Source organism: Strix aluco, chromosome 4, assembly GCF_031877795.1.
Source record: "Strix aluco isolate bStrAlu1 chromosome 4, bStrAlu1.hap1, whole genome shotgun sequence".
NCBI lineage: Eukaryota > Metazoa > Chordata > Aves > Strigiformes > Strigidae > Strix > Strix aluco.
Window position 1 is genome coordinate 128,691,981 of NC_133934.1, and position 18,301 is coordinate 128,710,281.

At 54.0% G+C, this 18,301-nt stretch overlaps 1 protein-coding gene across 7 annotated transcripts in view; it reads left to right on the top strand.

Moving 5' to 3' along the window:
• Window positions 1–18,301, top strand: part of TRIM9 (tripartite motif containing 9) — a 77,208-nt gene that overhangs the window by 36,892 nt on the left and 22,015 nt on the right. For all 7 annotated transcript variants that reach the window (XM_074821147.1, XM_074821149.1, XM_074821150.1 and 4 more), the window contains exons 2-5: window positions 5,032–5,127; window positions 5,593–5,715; window positions 16,152–16,262; window positions 17,579–17,732. In XM_074821147.1, coding sequence (XP_074677248.1) covers window positions 5,032–5,127; window positions 5,593–5,715; window positions 16,152–16,262; window positions 17,579–17,732 — 484 coding nt within the window. The remainder of the gene's footprint in view (window positions 1–5,031; window positions 5,128–5,592; window positions 5,716–16,151; window positions 16,263–17,578; window positions 17,733–18,301) is intronic.

Consider the following 18,301-nt stretch of genomic DNA (forward strand, 5'->3'; position numbering starts at 1 on the left):
TGAGGAGACAGGACAGTTCTGGGGAAGAGAAATCCGAGGTGGGTTATGCAGGCTACATGAAAGCCATGCCAGCCTCGTGAGGGTCCTGAGCTGAGAACTGGTGGAGGCTGGAAAAGCACCGTCATACAGAAAATGCTGCACTAGGCTGTACATTTGGCCTGACCTTGAACAGAAATGGCCTTTCTTGACCTCATTTGAATTTGTGACCTTTCACCATCGCACACAAACTTGTTTCCCTGCTTGTGGGTGGCTGGCCTTGCAGGCTGGGCGTAGGCAACTCCTGGGTGTGCAGGGGCACAGGGAGCAGGACTTCCAGCTGGCCAGCATCTGGGCTAGCAATTGGGTTTTGGCTTGCAGAGGAGCCCTCCTCTCCACTGAGCAGAGGAGGGAGGAGACTGGTGTCTCTGCTCAATACTCCAGGCATCTTGGCTAGTGTCAGAGCCTTCAAGCGAGTTGGGGTTTGAAATGAGAGCAACTGATCTTGCTCTTGTTGGTGGCCAACACGAGCTAATGTCAGGCTTGTCTTGATGTGCCAGATGGAGCTGTCACACAGAGCCAGCTCCGCAAATCCAGCACCCGATGCCGAGCGGGACCCATCGCCTCCTAAAATAACAGGCCCAGCTCCCTCCTTGCCTGAAGGTAAACCTGGAGGAGCTTCCAATGCTGGCAACTGGGTTGTATGGGAGGAGAACCAGACCAGCTCCGACTGAGAGACGATGCAGAGTTTTAAATGGTGTTTTTCTCCATTTCTTGGAGCCTGCTCAGCTCTACTGAGGCACCAGCCTTCTGCACCAACTGCGCTCATCCGTGCTCTGGGACAAGGGAGAATCAAAGAGCGACAGAAATCCCTTTGTCAGCCGTGCCTGGGAAGGAAGGTTACAGAGCTATTAGCAAGCACAAAGAGGGGACGGATTCTCTCCTAAGTGCTCCGGGGACAGAGATTTAAATGCTTAGCTCCCATTAATGCTAATGTGAATTACAGAGGTCTCTTCTTACTGCCTTGAAACAAGAGCATTGAAAAAGAGGCCAGCTTTCTGCAAAGAACAAATTCACTTGATTTTAAGACAGTGCTAAATGGGTTTTTTCTTCATGTCACACTCATTAATTCCCCTGCCTGTGCTAGCTCAGGGTGGGACTCTGCTCCGGTCCAGCACATGTGAGCTGGCTGGCCCACTGCACGCTGGAGGACACTGGGTCTCCATCCACCATCCCCTGCTCTGCGGGGGGACAGTGGTCCCCGAAGTGGGGTTCCCAGCCCCCAGAAGCCGCACAGATTTTGTTTCTGCATGGAGATGCAAAGCGCAATGTTCCAGCTTTTCTCAGGGAGGGGAAATCCCTCCAGCATGTGTCAGAAATATTAACAACATCTCGTTTCCTGCGATCTGGTACAGCACCCACAGGAGACAAGGCTTGAGGTCCTTCTGACCCCTGCTCCTGTGCGGAGGACTCCTCCCGAGCCTCCATGTAGATCACACACTTGTGAGAAACCTGTGACTCTGCCTTCCGTGTCTGGTGATTAAATCCTTCTCCAAAGCGACACACTGCATTAAAGCTTGGGTTTGCTCCAAGGGTCATGGAAGGTACCTGTAGAATTTACAGACCAAATCAGTCATTTAATTTCTCTCCGCAGCCTCTGACCTATTAACATAATAACAGAAACCAGAAGGACTTTGTTTTTCCATGGCATACGGTTATGAATCATGTTGTCACCGCGCCTGCAGCGCTGCCCTTAATGAATACATTCAGGCATGCCCACGAGTCCCTGCGCACGTTCCCATACGTGCTCTGTTGTCGTATAGCATTAATTAACCTTGTTTAATGGGCTCGCCGTGATGGCTTGCAGCTCCGCGTCCCCAGCAGGATGACTCTTGCCATAAGCAGCAGGGATGAAGCGGGAGAGATGGCCAGATGTTTGTCGCAAAGGGGACATGTCCAGTAACGTGTCTCTGTGCCGGGAGAGCCTCGACAGCCCGCTCTACCGAGAGGTCCGGGCAGGCTGGAGCGATGGGCTGAGGCCAACTGGAGGAGTTTCAATAAGGCCAAATGTCAGGTCTTGGCCCAAATGTCACTTGGGCCTCAACAACCCCCAGCAGCGCTACAGGCTTGGGGAGGAGTGGCTGGAGAGCTGCCAGTCAGGGAGGGACCTGGGGGGGATGATTGATAATCAGCCAGCAGTGTGCACAGGTGGCCAAGAATGCCAATGGTATCCTGGCTTGTATCAGCCATAGCGTGGCCAGCAGGGACAGGGAAGGGATCTTACCCCTGGACTCGGCACTGGGGAGGCCGCATCTCGATTCCTGTGTTCAGTTTTGGGCCCCTCACTCCAAAAAGGCCATTGAATGACTCGAGTGTGTCCAGAGAAGGGCAACGGAGCTGGTGCAGGGTCTGGAGAACATGTCGTACGAGGAGTGGCTGAGGGAACTGGGGGGGTTTAGTGTGGAGAAGAGGAGGCTGAGGGGAGACCTCATGGCCCTCTACAACTCCCTGAAAGGAGGGTGCAGAGAGGGGGATGAGTCTCTTGAGCCAAGGAACAAGCGCCAGGACAAGAGGGAATGGCCTCAAGCTGCGCCAGGGCAGGGTCAGACTGGCTCTTAGGAAGGATTTCTTTGCAGAAGGGGTTGTTGGGCGTTGGAATGGGCTGCCCAGGGCAGGGGGGGAGTCCCCATCCCTGGAGGGGTTGAAGAGTCGGGTTGACCCAGCGCTGAGGGATCTGGTGGAGTTGGGAACGGTCAGTGTGAGGTTCATGGTTGGACTGGAGGAGCTTCAAGGGCTTTTCCAACCAAGATGATTCTGGGATTCTGCGACATGATGGGGACCCTTCCTGGAGATTGTCACGAAGCTCGTGCTGATGAAGAACTAAACCTTAGAGCTCCTGTGGCCAGTGAGGGGCCTGTGGCTACCCATACATGGGAACTGCCATCACCAGCTTTGCACAGGCTCTTGTGCATATCACTGTGAGCTGGACATGCTGGTGTTGGTGACCCATTCTTCATGAGGAATGGGACAGGGTGTCCACTGTGCACCTACCAACCTTACAATTGTAGAAAAAATACAGTTCCCTGACTAGTTCCTGCCCCTCGCCTGCAGGCACTGGTGACATCTCAGGCAGCGGGAAGGGCTGAGCTGAGAAGGGGGACGCAGTGTAAGACAATGGGGGGGATTCTTCTTTTTCTTTTTGTGGACAGGCTCAGAGCTTGCTGCGCCATGGAAGACGTGCTGTGAGTCCGGGGTGAAGGAGCTGCCCATGGACAGTGCACACTGGTGTCACGGAGCTCTTATTGAATTTTAAAAGCACATTTAAAATGCTTTCCCATTAGGAAGGCCTCAAAGAGTTATGTTGATATAAAGATGCCCTTTCTGAAATGTATGTGCATAGAAGAAAAACCTTCCCAAGACTTTATTAAAGGAAAAAAATACACCATGCTGCAATTTTAATGAGGAGCTTGTAAACATAACAAACTCCTGCTGATTTTCTCTATTAATTGCCTGCATTCTCGAAGACCGAGGTCCTGCAGCTCTCGGTTCTCAGCAAACCACCTTGTTGGGCTTAAGACATCTTCCTAAATCTGGGAGGGCCGGAGCGGTGCGTGGGCTGCGGAGGGCGAGCATGGGGCAGGGCAAGGCAGGCTTTTGCAGGGGCGCAGCGGGGAGGACGAGGCAGGAATGGGTTGTTCCTGCGGCATGTGGGGCTGCCGGCGCCGTGGGGAGCAGCTCGGGCTCCGGCCTTGGCTCTCCTCCAGCCTTTGCTCAGGGAGGGGAGGGAGGAGAGATGGGGAGGCCCTGCTGCGCTGACTTAGCCATCCCATTTTTATTAGAGATGCATTCGCTGATTAGCTCCACATCCTAATGACTTGGGCACGATAAATTACAAAGGAAATGCAGAAATCACTAGGGTTATATTAACATCTCCCGGGGAAGCAGCAGGAAGGTCATTTTCTGGGCCATTAAGTGGTCGCCATTTGTTTGCTACCTCGTCTCTTCAATAGCAATTCTTTTTTTCACCATTTCAGCCCAGCGCCATCTCAGCAGGCGCTGCGCTCCAGTGACCTCGCATCGCTTCTGTGCTCATTCCCCCCGCTGCCCTCTCCCGTCTCCCCTCCTCTCTCTCCCCGCACCCGCATCCGGGGGAGCACGGCACGACGGGGCAGATGCCAGCCCGGTGCCAATGTCCTGATCACAGGAGGGATGGTCACATTAGGTTTTTGGAGATTTGGGGACACCAGCCATTTTCTGGGCTCCACAAAGAAAGATCACGCCTACGTGGTATTTGCAGGCAATTTGCAGCCCACGAAAAAGGCAAAATCTTTCCGAGAGGTAAATTGTTGCAGGTGATTTGCCCAGCTCTTGAGATAATAAGTTACTGAAATCACGGCAAAAGGGGAAGATTCCTGAATTAATGTTGGGAAGGTGCCGTGAAAATGTAAAAGCACAGGACATGATTGTTATTATTGCTGTGTTACGCTGCTCAGTTCAGGCTGTGGGTGTTTGCTCCCACCCCTAGCACCGGAGGAGGAAGGGGCAGTCGGTATTTTGCATGGCAGGGAAGGACTCTGCTTTACCTTAGCTTTCAGGAGAGACTGGAAGTTTTTCAGTCTGATTCGGGTGGCCTGACCTGTGCCCTCTTGCTGATCATCCTCAGCAGACATGGGTCAGATCCTACAGAGTTTTTGGTGTCTGGCTCCCTGGAGAGCACAGATCCAGGGGAGGTAGCGACTGTCTCACTTTGAGACCCAGGGTGGACGTGGCTTGTCCCTGATCACCCAGGGAAGCCTCTGGAGGAGGTGGGCACTGAATATCTGCTTCCCACACCCAGGGCATCTGTGATGATGGTTAATCCTCCTTTTCCTCTCCTTACACTCAGGGCAGCAGGGGCAGAAGGGCACGTCGGTGGGTTGCTGAAGGCTGCACACCCCAGGAAGGCACCACTGGGCTGCAGCCCATCCCCAGCCCAAATCGCACACACATCATCTCCTCCAGCACAAGGATGTGGCCAGGACATGGCAATGACCTCGCTCTTTCTTCCCTCTGCAGAGCCAGCTTTCCCAGGCCCTGAACGGCTTGTCAGACAGAGCCAAGGAAGCGAAAGAATTCCTGGTCCAACTCCGCAACATGGTGCAGCAAATCCAGGTACCGTGTCTCCTGGCTGAGGAACAGCCCTTTCCCACCAAGCTGAGCTGCTCTCTGCGATCCTCTGTCCCATCTCCCCAGCTTGGTTTGGTGGGTGCTCTCCCAAAGGGGCCCACACCTGATTTTTCATATTACCCCTCTGCAGCCCACCCAAAAACTGCTCCTCCCAAAGCTGCCTGTGTCACAGAGGGAGCAGCAGAGACCCCAGCCCTTCCCATCTCTACCATAAGTAGATCCAAGGATGTGGCAGGATGGACCAAACCTGTTCCTCACCAGCCACCACCACATTTACCATGAGCCAAGGGCATGAGCAACCCACATGCTAATGCCATGGATCTGTGAGTCACAGCGGTGCAGCCCCACATATAAAAATGGCCTATGTGGTATCATAAAAAAAACCAAAACAGGTTTCCCAACTGAAATGGAGACACGCCCCAGGCTGTGATTGTCTGCTCTGACCCGCAGGAGAACAGTGTGGAGTTCGAGGCCTGCCTGGTCGCCCAGTGTGATGCCCTCATCGACGCCCTCAACAGAAGGAAAGCCCAGTTGCTGTCCCGGGTCAACAAGGAGCACGAGCACAAGCTGAAGGTGAGCCCCTACCCACTGGCTCGGGAGGTTAGAGAGCTTCCTGCAGGGTTGGCACCAGATGGGGACAAGGACTGGGATGCTGTTTGTTGGGGTGAAGCGCCGCAGGAGGAGCAGGGAGGTCACTGGAAAGCCACTCTTCTTGCTTGTCACATCAGCTGAATTCTGGTTTGCTGCAGACACCCAGCCCGCTCCCAGCGTGACAGGCCCCGAGCAAAGTGCTGCTTTGGTTCCGACTGAATTACTCCATTATTGGGCCAATTACTAGTCATTAGGTCGACAGAGCCATGTGTGCAGCATCCACAGGCTGGAACATGACCTTGATCATGTCCCATGTTGCTCCAATGAACATTAAAACTGCCTAAAATGAGGGAGGAGCCCACCAGTCTCTGATCTGTCTGCAGATGATGGGCACCGCAACACGAGTGCCCGTGAGCATTTCCCTCAGGAGATGGACAATAGCAGCTTTGTGGGACCAAGCCCAGCATCAACGCTCGGTGTCCAACAATAAAGCGCAACCCCAACCAGGCATGCTACGCCGCCGGCCTGGCTTCGAGGCACAGAGAGGACCCCCGCTGCCTGGTGGGCTCTCTTCAGGGTTAATTAAACTCTCACAAAGCCAGGCAGCACAAAGCAATTTCCTTGCTCAGCACAACTCGGGGAGGCCTTTCACTTTTTGGCCGGAGGAAGTGATCTGCCTCCCACTGCTTGCTCTTACCATATCGCCTGTCCCCCCAACACATGCACATGTACATCCCACCCCCATCCACCCTTGTTATCACCTGGGCTTTGTCATTAGGCAGGCTTGAAGGAAGAAATAGCCCCTGGGTTTCAGGCTGGACTCTGTTAAAGTAAGCCCTCGAGCCTTCCTCCGTGAAGGGCCGACCTCTTGCAGCATCCCACGCGCCGTGGGAAGGGAGCTGCATGGGCAGAAAGGGCTTGAGCAGACGTGGCACGCGAGCCTGCATCCAGTTAGCATCACAGCAGCTGGTGTTTAAAATCCAGAAGTTGCTCCCCTCTGCTTCGCAGTCTGTGCGGTGTTGGTCAGATTTTTAGCCTCAAATTATTTGATTTTCCCTTTTTATTCTTGCGTGGGTGGAGGGGGTAAGTATTAAATGCAGCAGTGCTGCCTTAGTTTTAGGTTTCTATGGGGAGAGTCGTGCAGCCCTGAGCCACCCGAGTGCCAGCGGGAGTCCTGCACACTGAGATTTGCTTCCCAGGGTTTCAGCATGGTCAGGCTGGGACACGCAGCCTTGGCACGCAGCCCGGATGGACGCACATCCTTCCCCTCTGCCTTGGGGACAAGGACAGAGAGGGTCTGGCCTTCTTCCACAAGCTGCAGACGGGACAGGGGGTGTGGGAGAGTCTCAGTCCTCCTGGGTACCTCCCTTCTGTCCTCACTGTGCACACACAGGGTCCTCTGGCCACACCAGGCCACCGAGGCCAGCGTTTGCCACCAACCCTGCAGCCTGGCCCCTGCACCCCCTTCCCCAGCACTGCTGATGTCCCCACATGCTGTCACCCAGGGGAAGGGGCTGCCCAGGTCATCGCTGCGTGGGGCAGCTTCCCCTTTGCCCCCCTCTAAGGAACCCCCCGGACAAAGGCAGCACCTGCAGCTCCAGTTGGGCACAGGCTGGGCTCGCTTAAATGGTCAGGGGAACACCACGAGACATGAAAGGGGACCAGCATTGTGCCTGGAGCAGCTGCGTCCCAACAGGATGTCCCCTCCTCTGCCCGAGGCTGGGGCTGATTCAGGGAGGGGGATAACAAAGCCCCCAGCTCTTGCTCTGAGGTGCTGGAGCGCTGGAAGCATTGCTGAGGGACAGGAATCCTTCCAGGGAGGACAGTGTGCAGGGTGCGAGATTGTGCAGCAGAGGGGCCACCTCCCCACTTCTGCCTGCCCCATCCGCAGCAGCAGAGAATCACAGAGTCATGGAATGGTTTGGGTTGGAAGGGACCTTAAAGATCATCCAGTGCCAACCCCCTGCCACAGGCAGGGACACCTTCCACCAGCCCAGGTTGCCCAAAGCCCCGTCCAACCTGGCCTTGAACCCTTCCAGGGAGGGGGCAGCCACAGCTTCTCTGGGCAACCTGTGCCAGGGCCTCACCACCCTCACAGGGAAGAATTTCTTCCTTATATCTCATCTAAATCTCCCCTCTGTCAGTTTAAAACCGTTACCCCTCATCCTATCCCTCCCCTCTGATCAAGAGTCCCTCCCCGCTTTCCTGTCGCCCCTTTCAGTCCTGGGAGGCCGCTCTAAGGTCTCCCCAGAGCCTTCTCTTCTCCAGCTGAACCCCCCAACTCTCTCAGCCTGTCCTCACAGGGGGGTGCTCCAGCCCCCTGAGCATCTTCGTGGCCTCCTCTGGCCCCGCTCGAGCAGGTCCGTGTCCTTCTGATGTTGGTGCCCCCAGAGCTGGACCCAGCACTGCAGGGCGGTCTCCTGAGAGCAGAGCAGAGGGGGAGAATCCCCTCCCTCGCCCTGCTGGTCACACTTCTGATGCAGCCCAGCACACGGTCCTGCATACACTGTGCCATGTGCTCGGCGCCATCTCTTCCTATACATGCCCTGGCACTCACTTTGTGCTGAATTTGGACCCATGGTGGGTCCTGCTGCAGGGCCATGGGGCTTCTCCTGGTTGATGTTCACATGAGGACAGGACAGTGGTGGCTGCTGACTTGCAGTGATACCTTCACCCTCCCATAGGAGCCCAGGCCAAAGCATCCTAGGCTAGCCTGCGTGTCCACTTGCCACTGCCATGTCCCCAAAGCGTCTCAGCTGAGGAGGAGATGGGCAGATAGATTGACTAGTGAGACTTATCTGTGCCACCCAGGAGCCCTTTCAGATTCAAACTAGGTGCTTCAGCAGCCCTGGCTGCAGCCGATCTCTCCGTGGGCTGCCCCTCCTGGTTGTGGCGACAGTGGCCGTCTCGGCAAGGTATGACACCGTGCAAGCGAGGAGGAGAGGCACGAGGGACAGAGCCTGCCGCTGGCACGGTGCCACAGGCGCCTTTCACCACAGAGCCCAAGTTCTCATTCCCATGCAGAGCCCAGAGTTAGGCTCAGCTTGGCTTTACGACTGACCTACTTTGCCTTGACACATATTTCATGGAGGCAGGCACAAATCCAGATTTGCCTGTGGGCCAACACTAATTACTCCAGAGCGGGGAGAGGTTTGGGAGGAAAAGAACTTGGAAGGGGCGTTTCCCTGCCTTTTCCCAACCTTCCCCTACACTTGGATTCAGATTAAGAACCTAGGCTTTAAAAAATACCATCTGGAGGAGCAGTGGGGCCAGATGCCTGCTCCAACTCTGGGTCAGACCTCTTTGTCTGTCCACTCCTCATTGCTGGCCCTGGTTTTCAGAGGACCAGTATGGTCGACCCCAAAGGAAGATGCCCTATGGCATGGGCTAGTTTGAGCAGGGGACATAGAGGCTTCCCTGCAGTGCTGTCCCGGGAAGAATCACAGGATCATCTAGGTTGGAAAAGACCTTGAAGATCCTCCAGTCCAACCATGAACCTCACACTGACCGTTCCCAACTCCACCAGATCCCTCAGCGCTGGGTCAACCCGACTCTTCAACCCCTCCAGGGATGGGGACTCCCCCCCTGCCCTGGGCAGCCCATTCCAACGCCCAACAACCCCTTCTGCAAAGAAATCCTTCCTAAGAGCCAGTCTGACCCTGCCCTGGCGCAGCTTGAGGCCATTCCCTCTTGGCCTGGCGCTGGTTCCTTGGCTCAAGAGACTCATCCCCCCTCTCTGCACCCTCCTTTCAGGGAGTTGTAGAGGGCCATGAGGTCTCCCCTCAGCCTCCTCTTCTCCAGACTAAACCCCCCCAGTTCCCTCAGCCGCTCCCCATCAGACCTGTGCTCCAGACCCTGCACCAGCTCCGTTGCCCTTCTCTGGACACGCTCGAGTCATTCAATGGCCTTTATGGAGTGAGGGGCCCAAAACTGAACACAGTCATCGAGGTGCGGCCTCCCCAGTGCCGAGTCCAGGTGTAAGATTCCTTCCCTGTCCCTGCTGGCCACGCTATTGCTGATACAAGCCAGGATGCCATTGGCCGCCTTGGCCACCTGGGCACACTGCTGGCTCATGTTCAGCCGGCTGTCAATCACCACCCCCAGGTCCCTCTCTGACTGGCAGCTCTCCAGCCACTCCTCCCCAAGCCTGTAGCACTGCTGGGGGTTGTTGTTGCCCAAGGGCAGCACCCGGCATTTGGCCTTATTGAAGCTCATACAGTTGGCCTCAGCCCATCGCTCCAGCCTGTCCTGATCTCTCTGTAGAGCCTCCCTACCCTTGAGCAGATCAACACTCCCACCCAACTTGGTTTCATCTTCAAATTTACTAAGGGTGCACTCGATCCCCTTGTCTAGATCATCAATCTAGATTGATGAAATCCCTCCTCAGTCCACAGCACACACGAATTGAGCTCTGAGTGCACCTCCTTTAAGCTCTTGGCAGTGTGGTGGACTGTTCTGGCCTTCTTCTGGTCTTCAGGTTGTAGGATGTCTTTGCTCTGTGATTTCACCACGATACTTTCACTGCAGAGCCCTTGCAGGCAGGCAGCGGTTGTCACATTCTCCACGGGAGCTAATTATATAGGAAACGCTCACCAAGGGCTCTTGTCCATAGCGCTGGATCTCCAGAGATGAAATGCTGGTCCATGATCCTTCTTTTAGGGGTTACAGTCAGGGTTTTCCAGGAAGCCCAAGGGGAGTTGGTGACCCCATTGGATTAGGTCACTGGTGATCAGGACTGGTGTGAAAAGATGAGAAATGGGAGAGAAGCACAGGTTTAGTTTCCTGTACTGTACCATTTCTGTATGGAAATACCAGACAAGATACACAGGTCAGACAAGCTCATCACGAGGTGCATTAATTCCCAAAGATACAGATACCAGACTGCTGCTTTCTCTTACAAATCCCTCCCCAGTCTGCACTATTTTCCCCCTGCCATGGTGTCTGACCACCTTAGGAAAGGCATCAGCACAGGGAGCTGGGCACTGAGGACGAGAACCTCTGCAGAGCTGTGATGGGGTGCAGGGACACCTCTGGTTTTCTGATGTCCCTCAAGCTCTCCGCTTGTTGTGTCAAAGAGCTGGATCAGGTCTGTCCTCTGTGTTAAAGGATCTCACCAGACTGTGAGTATCTCTAGGCTTATTTATTAACAACTCAGAGTTGGGCCATCACCTCAGTGGCGACAGCTAACAAAAAGCACCCTCTCTATATATGATATAACATACAATCCAAAGAGTCTTTGGTGATTTTTCCAGGAACTTTCAGCTCTCAATTCATCATCAATTTCAAAAGTCCATTGTATTCCACAGTTTTGGCTAGTTCTTATCGTTCCATTCCAATTCTTCTTTGGACACGCTGCTCACTGATGAAGTCTTCAGTCATCGTGGTTTACTTATCTTCTGAACAATCTTCATCATAATTCACTTTTAGACTTCTGAGAAAAAACTCAAAATGTTCTATTTAACATATACTTAATCTATGTCTAACTTTTCATTACCTAGCCTTTCTAAGTTGCTTAAACTGTCAGTATTGTTCCTAGAGCACCTGTGCTCTATTAATTAAGCCTATAAAACAATATCTATTTATTAATTATTCCTGCTATTAATAATATCCTAAGAGAAAAGAGTTTTCTAAAGCTTGTTCCTTTTACACTCTGTGGCATCTGTCCATGTGCCACGTTCTCCAGAGGTTCTCTCTGCACTGGAGACCACGTCTCTGTATTGCACCTTCCCACCTTTGCTGGTGCTTTTGATCAGAACAGGCTGTGGAAGCCGTGGTGCCACCACCAGCATCGCACGGGGTTGTTAACGCAGCAGCTCCACTTTTCCCAGCTCCAGCCCGAGCCTCCTCTCCCAGTAGCAAGAGACAAGTCACCATGGAAACATCCACCTGGAAATACTCTGCTCAGAGGACGCGTGATTGTGGGATTCAGCACAATCAAACCATTGGGATCTGTCCCGGGGATTTTGCCATCTGGGATTTTTCCATCTGGGTTTGCAGCACCGTGGCAAAGCGCAGCAGCACCGCTCCCCATGGCACCACCCGCCATCCCCACAGCCGTGCTGGTGACCGTACCCTGGCCACAGTGAGGAGGCTCCCTGACATCCACGTGTCCTCCACGTGACATCCCTGGCAGGTCTCGTCCCAGGCACTGAGGAGCTGAGGTTCAAGTGAGGTCGAGTGCCTTGAAAACCGATTATCTCGCCAAGTACTAAAAAGAGGAGGAAGGTGAGGAAGACATTTAAGTAGACATGAGTGCAGATGTTACTGCCTTCTAGGAGCTGTATTAAAATGTAAATTATAGTTAATGTCATCTTACAAGGAAGAAAAGCTCTTGGAATAAATTTCCTATTTTAAGGTACTAGTGAACTGCTGTGAGTACACAGCAAAAGTCCTTTTTATAGGCTGTAATTAGCCAGGTTCTGGCTGTTGCCTCTTTTGGCACCTAAAGGGGAAAAAAGGCATTTGATAAAAACAACCACAAACAAAATGTATGGAGCTGCCCAGATCCCCTCGCCAGCTGAGCCTTTAGCCCTTTCCCAGAAGATACCACCATTCAGTGAGGTGTGTTACCCGCACAGTTTCGGGAGAGGTTTGTAAACTCCCTACCTCCACACAGAATTGATGGCAGCCTGGTTTTCCTGGTGATCCAGTGAGTATTGCAAGGCCTCTGAGGCCTCCTGAGGCTGCCCCTCAGCCCAGCACAGCCTCAGTTGATTACATGAGTCAAAAGCTTGAGGAACTTCCTTATTTCACTTTCAGCTCTCTTCATCGAAATACTCTCCATGACTGGGGTAACAGGGAGCTGAGGTACCCCGGGGAGTGGAAGTCCCTGATGCATGAGGAGAACCACAGGATGCTTAAGGCCGTATGGAAAACTGGCTTCACTGGCCCTACTGGGTTCAGACCATGCTTTCAAAGGTGTGGCAGATGTTTATGTTTTATTTTTAAAACATTCATTTCCCTAATCAAAGCGATTCATGGAGTCTCACTGTTCCTGTCTGTGTCCTGTTTCTCTCACGTGGAGCGCAGAAGCTGTAAAGGCATGAAGCCCTGCCAGGTCCCAACCAAAAGTCCCTCTTCTTGCCTTGGAAACAGTTTGCTGGTGGTGAAGGGAACATGGATTTCCACTGTCGGCTTGTCTGCTGCGTAGATGCTGCAATTAAACTGTTGTTTCATGCTCTAGTTCTCCAGATGAATAGGTGCTGGGTCTCCGAAGGGAATCGCAGAGTTACAGAAGGGCAGGATCGCTGGGGCTGAAGGTGTCAGAGCCGCAGCCGCTGCTTTGGGTGCAATTTCTGAGCACCTAGAGCAGGTTGCCCTGGGCTGCCTCTGGTTGGGTTTGGAATGTCTTCAAGGCTGGAAACTCCACATTGAACTCCTCTCTGTTCTAGTCTTTGACCACCTTTATGAAGAAAGAAAAAAAAAAAAAAAGCTTATGTTTAAATGGAATTTTTTGGATCTCAGTTTGCACCCACATGCATAAAGATTTACGCAGGCTCAGTGGCAGCCTGCAGCAACCACCTCCACTCTGGACCAGACCTTTATTAGCAGGGATAATCAGCCAGGAAGCTCAGTAATTACTCAGCCTGGAGCTGCCTGGTGCTGGCCTCACCTCACCTCACTGCTGGGGAGCGGGCAGGGTAGAGGGGCAAAGCCAGGGCTGGCATCACCGTGCCCCAGGTCCCTTCTCCCAGACAGTGCCAGGAAGCCTCACAGCCTCATGCTGACACCAGAGTGGTAGTGGCAGGTCCCCTTGCCTCGCTGGTAGCCCTGTCTCATGGCCAAGGGGGTGCCGGGTGTGCCAGCCACATGTCCAGGGCTGTCCTGGGACACCATGCCTGTCTTCACCAAGCAAATGCTGTTTCTTGGAGCCGTGTGTCTGGCTGGCAGTAGCAGATGACAATTCTGGTAATACTTTGAAAGCATCTACTCAGGCAGGGAGAGGCTCACAAATTCATTGTGCTGGGCAAACCAGACCGAGATTTAAGCTGCAAAGAAGATAAGAAGATTGTTTTACCAATCCCATCTTTGCTGGCTTCCTGGTGGCTTGTGCATTTCCCCAAAGAGGGGTCTCTTGTGAAAGAAGGAGGCTGCTTTTCTGAGCGTTCAGGGTGGGATTCCCACTTGCCCATCTGCAACCCAGCAGGCCGGGAATGCAAAACCTTGCTCTGGCTCGGTCGGTGTGGTCAGGAGATGCTCTAACAGCAAGATTGGAGCCCGCAGGCTGAACTCATCTCACACTTAGTGTTACACCGTGATCTGCAGCTGAGAGACCCAACATCTGCACAGCCAACAACCCTTGCAAGAGCAGAACAACCCCCCAACATCCTCTCCCTGAGCAGAAGATATCAAATTAATGCAAGGGGCTGATTTGTGTTGCATGGGAGGGGCTGCAGGTTGCTGCAAGGCTTTACACCCCCACTGCACCTTCTGGATCCCACCCCGAAGGACTGACCATCCCCACGGAGAAAGGAAGGCCAGGGGCTGGCCCACTCTTTCAGAAAAGGTCAGTGTAGGAGTCCAGACCTCCAGGACTAGCTGTTGCCTCCGCTCCATCCCAGCAGAGCCATTCCAGTGCACTCAAGCATTAGCAACTAGCACTGAATGAACTCTTCCTTCTAATGACAGCGTTTAAGGCCAAAACCAGTGTGTGCCAATTGTGCTGCTCACTAGCCCCATCTCAGAGCCATCCAGCATCTCTGCAAGCCTCCGTACACATCTCAGTCCCGAGGAGCAATATGGGAGCTCCCTCTGCTGCCTTGTCCACCCTGCAGACGGGGTGCGCTGGCTGCAGTCCCCTCCCCAGCACCCGGGTTTTCTCCGACCTCCCTCTGCCACAGGCTGGAAACATCAGGCCGGGATTGCTAAAAGCAGCGAGGAGTTGGCTGCTCCCTAAAAACCAGGAGCCGGCTAGGAGGGTGCTTCATGGCATTTCACAGAAGCAGATGTGTTGTCCCAAGTTGCAAGACTGGTATTTCTTTTCTTCCTGTTAGGTGATTAAGTAGAGGTGATTAAATTATAATTAAACAACACATGATGTGCTTGATTGCCCCGCAGGAGTCATCGCCCCCCTTGAAGCCCAGGTTCGTTCACCACAGGAGGCTTCGTTTCACCTCCCCGTCCCTCGGACCGTAGGGATGCTCACAGGAGGAGAAGGTTGCTCCTCAGTCCAGGGGGGTTATTCGAGCACCGCTGGGACTCACCGACCGCAGTGCTGAGGACATGACTGTGCTTTCAGAAATGTTAATTGCAGCTTTTTCCATCGCACTGCAGCTGCAGATGCTGATGCGAAGCTCAGCTTTACTGTCTGTGATATCCTGAGTAGCTGCATAGCTTTGTTCAGTCCTAGTGGGGAACTTTACACAGCTTTAAAGCTCTTCCAGAAAAAAAAAAATTATCTGCTGTGAGCACGTTCCTCTAAAGCATAAAATCTCTCTTCCTGATCTGTTCTGGCAATCTCCCGTGACAGAAATCCCGCTGACACCAGGTGCTGTCTCCTTCTGCAGGGACTCAGCATGAGGGACCAGCCAACTTTCAAATACATCCTCGTGGTATTGGAGCCTGAGCCCCGTCCTCCCCGCTGTGTTTCAGGGACGGTCAGCGGAGCCCGCAGGCACCGGTCAAACCACACGCTTGCTTGTACTCCACTGCTGGGATGCTGAAACACGTTCCCCTGGGGGAACCGTCCGTGGGTGCAAGAAGATGTGTTTTAACGTGCAGCCTGGGCAGCTCCAGGCAGAGCTTGACATGCTGTAGGGAGCCCTGTCACAAGGCGAGCAGGATTTATCTCCTCTTGCTGGCATACCTCTCCCTCTGAGCTCATCCCCAGACTCCCGCTGCAGCCGGTGGAGAAAATGAGGTGATTCTGCAGCGTGGTCCCTCTCAGCTGATGGGCAGGTGAGCATCTCAAACAGATCCTTAGTCAGAGCTGAAGCTGGGGGAGCTGATGCGTTCGTTCCTCTTGGAAATACCAAACCAGGCTCACTCCTCGCCTGGGGTGGTTGGATGCAGCTGCCCCGGAGCCAACCCCGCAGCCCGGCTGCCCACCGAGGAGGGATGGGGCAGCCCTGTGGAGGCTGCAGCAGCAGTTGTGTATCCATGGAGGTAGGCACTTGCTTTGCGTGGAGTTCATAAGCTGTCATTTGGAAGCTGTCTTAATTAAAAGACAGAGCGTGGAACTGCCCTACTGCTTTGAATAATTATGTGGGTTAATGATTTTAAGCTAAACAAGCTGCTTGTTCACCAGGTTTTCAAAGATCTGAAATTCAGCGTATGGATCTTGGCCAGTTCTGCCTTTTTCTCTTCCCTTGAGTCTTTGCCTCGCTTTGCATCACCCTGTGCCACGCAAGGCCTGTTTGCCCCCCATCTCCCCAAACCCCACGGCTCTGTGCAACGCTGCTCTCCTTGTCCCGTTGCAGGTGGTACGAGACCAGATTTCTCACTGCACAGTCAAGCTGCGCCAGACCACGGGCCTGATGGAGTACTGCCTGGAGGTCATCAAGGAGAACGACCCCAGTGGCTTCCTCCAGGTTGGTGTGAGCTGTTCATGTCTGGACTGCGAGGGGAGCGGGAAGGGCATAGCACAGCTGAGGGCCTCAGGGTAACGCAGTGGAGTTGGGGGAGTTACACCAAGGATGATACCCCCAGCTTTTCCAGCCATAAAATCAAGGGCCAACCTCTCCTCGCCTCCAGGTTCGCGGCAGGACAAGCAGAACCAGGCCAGGGACATTTCTTACTCTGACCATAGAAGGTTGCAGCGGGCGGTGGTGTGTCTCTGGAGCAGTGATGGTAACGTGCTGTCTCGTGGCTCTCCAGAGACGGACTTACAGCGCTTGAGAACTGCAGCCCACCTTTGGGCTGGTCCCTTTGGTCCTAGACCCTGCCTTTAAAATAGTCACAGAATCACAGAATCATCTCGGTTGGAAAAGACCTTGAAGCTCCTCCAGTCCAACCATGAACCTCACACTGACCGTTCCCAACTCCACCAGATCCCTCAGCGCTGGGTCAACCCGACTCTTCAACCCCTCCAGGGATGGGGACTCCCCCCCTGCCCTGGGCAGCCCATTCCAACGCCCAACAACCCCTTCTGCAAAGAAATCCTTCCTAAGAGCCAGTCTGACCCTGCCCTGGCGCAGCTTGAGGCCATTCCCTCTTGTCCTGGCGCTTGTTCCTTGGCTCAAGAGACTCATTCCCCTCTCTGCACCCTCCTTTCAGGGAGTTGTAGAGGGCCATGAGGTCTCCCCTCAGCCTCCTCTTCTCCAGACTAAACCCCCCCAGTTCCCTCAGCCGCTCCCCATCAGACCTGTGCTCCAGACCCTGCACCAGCTCCGTTGCCCTTCTCTGGACACGCTCGAGTCATTCAATGGCCTTTTTGGAGTGAGGGGCCCAAAACTGAACCCAGGAATCGAGGTGCAGCCTCACCAGTGCCGAGTCCGGGGGTAAGATCCCTTCCCTGTCCCTCCTGGCCACGCTATTGCTGATACAAGCCAGGATGCCATTGGCCTTCTTGGCCACCTGGGCACACTGCTGGCTGCTGTTCAGCCGGCTGGCAATCACCCCCGCCAGGTCTCTCTCTGACTGGCAGCGCTCCAGCCACTCCTCCCCAAGCCTGTAGCACTGCTGGGGGTTGTTTAACCGAAGTGCAGAAAAAGTCCCCAAAGCTCCTGGCATCCCTCTGCCAATCCGAGCCTGCAGTGAAGGGCAATGCTAGATACCATGTGTGATATCCCCCCCTTTGGCAGTCGGGGACAGAAGTGGCAGCCTGGGAGGCACAAGGAAGGAGAGCAGGGAAGGGACAAGGCACAACATGTGGCTCTGGGTAGCTGAGGGTGCTCCTTGCCACCAGATCTCCGACGCTCTCATCAGGAGAGTGCACTTAACTGAGGACCAGTGGGGCAAGGGGACGCTCACCCCCCGGATGACCACGGACTTCGACCTGAACCTTGACAACGCCCCTCTGCTGCAGTCCATCCATCAGCTCGACTTTGTGCAGATGAAAGGTAAGAATATTTCGAGTGCTTTTCATGCAACTCCTCACAGGGAAGGGGCAGGAGCGGAGGGTTTCTCATCTCCCAGCAAGATTGGACCCCCCAGACTCAGAGTTATACCCATTCCTGTGTGCTTTGCACCCCTGAGCCAGCCATCTGCCTCCCTGTCTCGGATCCCTGAGTAGCTCTGTGCCAGACTCAGGCATTAGGAGCTTGAGTTTGCCTGGCAGTGCATTACAAAGTGCTCTGCAGGTTGGGACCATGGTCTCTGGAGCAGCACAAGGTGCTTCCCAAACCTCTCTGCTCACACACACTCCCTTACTCAGTGCTGAGCAGCATCTGGCTTGGGTCAGCTAGCGAGCTGCCTGCCTCCAAACACAAAGGCACAAAGAGCCACGCCACTTAGCTCAGGGCCGTTCCTCCCTCCCATCTCCTCCCTGTTGTTTTAGACCTTCATTTCAGTTTTAATTTCCTCCTTGTTCTCCATTCCCTCTGTGCTCACTCTCCCGTAGCCCAGAGAGTCACTGCATTTGCATCGCTTTTCAGGAAGCAGAGAGCTGGTGCAACCTGTGAGCAATTTG